This window comes from Aquila chrysaetos, chromosome Z (genome assembly GCF_900496995.4).
Source record: "Aquila chrysaetos chrysaetos chromosome Z, bAquChr1.4, whole genome shotgun sequence".
In the NCBI taxonomy this organism is placed as follows: domain Eukaryota; kingdom Metazoa; phylum Chordata; class Aves; order Accipitriformes; family Accipitridae; genus Aquila; species Aquila chrysaetos.
In genome coordinates, this window is record NC_044030.1 from 42,661,871 (window position 1) to 42,667,870 (window position 6,000).

Genomic DNA, 6,000 nt, shown 5'->3' on the forward strand with positions numbered 1-6,000 from the left:
AAATAAGAAAAAACATAGGAAGGTGTTGTCATTAAAAACAATAATAATTAAAGTATGTTTTAGGAAAAAGTTGTATTCATTCCTTAATTCAGTGTATGCAATGGCAGGTGATGTAGAAAATATTTTTTTTAAATGAAAGGGATATCCTTAAAGTTCTTCATAAACATGAAGACCACAGTATTGTATCAGGTATTTCGGAGTTCATCTTTTTACCCATAAAATGTCGTTTAAGTAAAATCTGCAAAACTTCAGGTTTTCATGTAGTATTCTTTTTTAACTGCCATGACTTCAAAGAAGATACACAGATTATGCTATCCCTTACATTACAGAACTGTAGTTGTGTGATAAACAACCTCTGCTAACCTGAGAAAAATAATGGTTTCCTTTTAAAAGGAAAAGCGGGAGGTGTGGGGGTAGAGGAAGAGGGATTATTGAGCAAGTTAATTAGAAAAAGCCCAAGGGAAAAGTTAGGAAATTAAAACCCATAGAATCAGCATGACAGCAGCTAAAAATATATTGTCACAAGATATGCCAAGGGTGGGGAGCGGCAGGGAGGCAAATAAAGAATTTGATTAAACAGCAAGAAATTTTTTCAGGTGTTTTGGTTTCTACATTTCTTGTGACCCAGCCTCAGTAAAACAGCAGAGTAATAATTACATTTTGCAGATTCATGCTTACCTTTAGAATAAGATTGCTGAAGAGTTAAATATCCAAGATTAACATTTGCTACATAGAAGAAAACATGCCATGGGCAAAGCAAATGTACGTGAGTGGTATGCGACACAGGTTTTTCCTTTGAATGTAGAAAGTACTCGGATACCATTTTGTGAGGAACGAAGACTCAAGAAAGGGAAAGTGAAAAAATAATCTTAGTAAATACAATCATAATATTTATTTTCAGTAATAAGTGGTTGAGAAGCCATGGTGCATTGGCCTGGATGGTAGTAGAAAGCTAAGATTGTTATGAGGCAGACTTCAGAGCCAGTTTTTACGTTAAAGGTTTGTGTAGCCTTGAAAATAAGATCTGTTCATCTATTCTAATGGTACTTTTCTTGAATAAAGTAATTTATAATGTTGATTTTATTAAATGGGAAATGTCAACGAAAACCATCCCTCAGTTTCGGATGAGAAATTTGAACGTACACATGCCAGAGCAAATGTGTTACATCAGACGCGCTGACTTGAAGACTGTGCACAGTGGCTGAATTTCTAGAAGTTAGGGGCATGCCTACATGCTTACACATACCTAAATAAGTAAAATACATATATACAAATATAACAAAAATAGATATTGAATACATATACCTGTGTGTTTTTTCAAGGCAATATAAAATAGGACATATTATATGAACTGACAAGCCACTTCTAAGAGGTGAACTATGTGGTTTGCTTGTGTGTCCACTTCTGTGTTTTTTCCTTAAAATAGGTTTTGTTGGTTGTTTTTTTTTAACTGGATCAACTATGTGAGTTTAATTTCCAAATAATGACACTTATTAAAAAGAGTGGATAGAATTTTTTAAGAGCTTTATTATTCTACATTATACCTCACTAACATGAATTTTTATAAGTGCCTGCTGTAATGTGTTAACATGCCATTGTCAGTGGTTAGTAAAATATGTCATTGACATAGTTCATTGTAGTTTTCTGTTTCAGTATTCAGAATTATTAGTTAATATTGGGCCAACATTCAGATTTAATGGCTCCATTTCCTGTGAATTGAATTACACAGTCTGTCCTGCAATTGCAGTGTGGATCCCTTGCATACGAAAGCTAACAAATCATTATCTGTGTTAAGTGATTAGAAGCAGAAGTTGCAAAAAAACTGTGCACTGGTTGGAATGTGATCCATGTGGCGAAGTTCCTTTCATTTTGTTCTTCAATTAAATGAAACATTTAAACTTTTTTTTTTTCCCCCCCAGCTTCTTTTTCCTTAGAAGAAGTGTTGATAGGTAGTGACTTCCTAGGATAGAAAGCGTCACAGGACAAAAGCACAGAAAAATTATATTCCTTTGCTGGTTCTACCACAGGTTTTTCATGTAAAGCATGTATCCTTATGGTATGTTGGCTTCCCTACCTGTAAAATGAAAAAGGCATCTTAGCAAAGATAGTAGTTATTTTCCTCACTCTTTGTGTCTCCTCAATGGAAACAATTTTGTTTTAAACACCTATTTCATTAACCAACATAGTGGGTTGTTCCCCTGGTTATGGCTTAAATAATCTCTAAAAGTATTTAGTTTTGTGGAGCATTCCTTTTTGTATGGCTTAATGAGTATGAGCTTGTTTAGTGAACCATGATACAGATTGTTTTAAATGTAAATCCAGAGACTGTAGCTGAACTGAATTTTTGATAATTTATTTTCTTATTATTTTAGGTCTTCTGTCCTATTTTTTCCTTAAGCAAGGATTAACAATTCTTGTCATTTGTTGTTCTCCCAATATTTAAATTGAACTGTCAACAGTACAAAACATGACAGTGTAGCATGTTGTTGAGGCTACAGGTAGAGGAAGAATACTGTGAAATTTATTTATATTGAATAGAGATTGCATTGCAGATTTCAGGTGGTTCACTTAAGCCCCTAAGAGACCTTTAGAAAGCAGTGATTAATCCTTTTAATTATAAAGCCACAGCCAAGCTAGGCTGTTGTGTGCCTTAAGACAACAAAATTCATCAAAATTAATATGCAAACATTTCTACAAGTACCCTGTGATCTTTCTCAGTAAGAACATTCTCACTGTTTTGTATGAGTTCTGTGTGATTTGATTATTAGGTAAAATGCATTACAAAACCTTCTTAGGACTTCATCTGAATATAAAATTATTTATGAAATATTTAGGAATACTTAGTGCTTTTAAGCAGATAGCTTTTTATGTCCCAAGGGGGGTTAGGAAAACTGGAAAACACTTTTTGTTTTGGTGGTGGTTTTTTTTTTTTTCTCTCCTCTGTCCTAGGGAGGTGGAAGGATCATAAAGTTGTCTTTTAACCTTTCTCCACTTAACACTAAAGGTGTTAGTCCTCTTATTCTTGGAGGCCATTAGATAAGGGCATAGACCATTCTGTGGGCAGTGGCTCAGTTCCTTAAATCCCCTGCCTTTTGAATAGCAAGGCTTAACATACAAATTTTAACTACGTGCGAGTGTGTGAGGACCTGATATAAGTCAAGTGATTCATATGGTAACTTAATTCTAGGCATAAACGTGACTCCTTGTTTTGTCATCTCTGATGTGTACTGTGTAGTTGCTCACAATGCTTTTCAGTAAAATGTGTGTTCTAATAAAATACAGAGGTTTCCCAATTGAATTTTTAGTGTCTCATCTGTTTTTTAGTTTGTTTATACCTTATAGCAACTTCTATTTCTTTATGTATTTGTATCCTTCTGCAATAACCCCCGATACTGCTATAATTATATGAAGTTCTTACAGGCCATTAGTTTAAGTCTATAATGTGTAGCTTGTTTGTCATGGCGCATTTGGATAACGAGTTGTGTATGACTGACTAATTAGTTCAGGGTCTTACAGACATGGTTTTGGCTCTCAGTTGTTTTACATGCAATTAAAAAATTGATACTATTTCAGGTAAACAGCCCCTTTCCTGAGGTAATTTTTGGATTATTGTATGTCGGGATAGGGACAGGGCATGTTCTGAATGTATCGTTTCAAGCAAAACTTTTAACATGATTCATGTAACTTCTTGTTCATTATAGCCCCACTACATACGTTTTGGATGAAGATGAACCTCGCTTCCTTGAAGAAGTTGATTACAGCGCAGAGAGTAATGATGATCAAGACATTGAATTAGCTGATAATGCAGGTGATTATGAGGCAACTAATCAAGAAGATGGACTTTCAGACTCAGATTCAACAAGGATACTCCTTTCTTGAACCATCTTTGCAGCCAGTAATAGGAAATTAATTTCCTGGATTTTCATAGTCAAATACTTCCTCTCTGTTGTCTACCAAGGGGATAGGCTTAAGGAAACACAGATAACTGGGGCCTGCCTAGCTCAAGGACAATAAATATTTCTGATTTATGGTAAACTGGCATTTGTTTTGTTTAAGGAATTCTGTGTTTTCTTTTAACACTAAATAGATAAATTTATTTACCGGTTCATTTTCTACTAAATAGCACTGCATGGCATTTTGTGTCCTTAAACCCTATCTACAGAAAAATGAATTATAATTTGTGGTGTGTCAGAGTACAGAAACTAATTCTTCGTGGTACGGTTCTTCAAGTTGCTTCCTGAAAAATACACATGTACAGATTTTCTAAATTAATTTGTGTATGTGCGTGTATATGCGTGTGTGTATCCTGAGGTGAAGAGGTTATTTTTCAACATTATTTCAAAGATACTTGATTGTGTTTGAAGTAATGTAGTGCCTGCTCTGGAACCATTCAATAATTACTAAATTAAAAATGAAAAAGTGATGTATGAAACGTTGCACTTGTTTCTTGCTTCTGAGGATTATATTATATGGTTTTGCCACAGTACTAAGTGAAAATATATAATGTCTGTTCACAGTTCGGGAATTTTGCACAGTGACCAGTGCAGCCTGTGCTTACAAGACCTATACACTTGTATAAAACTCTTTCCCATAAAATAGGCATGTTTTAATATGAAGAGGGTTTTTTTAAGTGTACATGACTGCAAAAAGTGGTTAGTTGCATACACTGTATGTATGTTCAGCTACACAGTTGCTCAATTTTTCTTGTTCAATATGCACGTTGATAAAAGAGTTCACTTTACTGTGGGCACATTAATAATATACCCAACTCAAATGCTTTAAGAGGGAGAGTGCATTTTGGTTTAAACATCTTTTGCCTGGTCTCAATCCAGTGTTAACCCTGTTGTGAGAAGGAGATTGGGCTGTAACTTCCTGAGGTCTCTTCCAGCCTGAATAATTATTCTGTGATTCTGTATTCTTCATGTTTAGAGTCGAGCTGTCAGGCATGGGTTTTACACTTCATCTTCTCCTGTCATCTACTAATTCTTACTGCCTCTTGCCTCTGCTTAGAATAAGATCTAATAGAGAAATTGTACGCTGTTGTTTACAGAACTGACATGTTTTGCAATGAAAAATATTTTTCCAAAATTATTTTTACTTGATGTGACCCAGTTGTGGCATTCATTTTCCACTGCATGTTCAAGGGCTTTAAGAGCATGAAGAATAACACTTCTAAGTTACAGCAGGTTTTTAACTGATGAGAACTTTATGTATGTTTACTGTTGCAAATAAAACTGTATTTGGAGGGAAAGGGTGCCTTTGGTAGAAGGATAAAAAAAAGACTCAAGACAATTAACTATATCAATGATTCTCAGTTGGGAGATGGATTTTCAGCAAGATCTGCTGTTTCAAATACAGCATTGTTTGGTGATGCCTTTCCATACCATCCTGATTCTAAACTGAGGAAGGGTTTTTGATCTCTCATGATATGCTACTGTATTTTTGTTTAAAGGCTTGAATTTATATTAATAATCACACAGTTTTGAGATGTAAAGGTATAATGGAAACATTTACATTCTTGTTCTTTTATAAATTTCTCTCTGTAGCAAAAATTATCATTCCTTGTGTTCCGTGAACTACATACTGTAAATAAGAAAGTTTATTTAATACCCTATTGAAGAGGAGCCCTCTGCATTGAAATTGTAGAGGAATTTGGGAATCTGCCAAAAGGAAGGATTAACATTGCCACAGAATTCAAACTATCTTTAAGTCAGCCTAGTGAGACCAGTGCAGAATGCTCATATTGCTGTGTCAGTCTTATACTAGTTATCTGCATAAATAGTTTTTCATCCTTAAGGACTTGTACTTCAGTACTTCACACAAATAAGTCTGACTTAAATTTCAGGAGGTGCAGGATGCCACATGTTAGTTAACCCCATTGTGCATTTCTCCTTAGTTTTCATATGAATCTGTATTAATCCTGGAACACTATTTTCATACTACAGGCAAGACTAGAAATGTACTCCATCTACTTAGAAAGAATTGTGAATTAGTAGTACA

The 6,000-nt window shown here is 34.6% G+C and overlaps 1 protein-coding gene across 5 annotated transcripts in view; it reads left to right on the forward strand.

Annotated features, from left to right (window-relative positions):
* Positions 1-4,427, forward strand: part of AGTPBP1 (ATP/GTP binding carboxypeptidase 1) — a 77,518-nt gene extending 73,091 nt beyond the window's left edge. For 4 of the 5 annotated variants that reach the window (XM_030004577.2, XM_030004575.2, XM_030004576.2 and 1 more), the window contains exon 27: positions 3,702-4,427. In XM_030004577.2, the coding sequence (XP_029860437.1) occupies positions 3,702-3,879 (178 nt within the window). In that variant the 3' untranslated portion in view covers positions 3,880-4,427. The remainder of the gene's footprint in view (positions 1-3,701) is intronic. The other variant, XM_030004581.2, reaches the window with a different exon arrangement.
* The last annotated feature ends 1,573 nt before the right edge of the window (positions 4,428-6,000 follow it).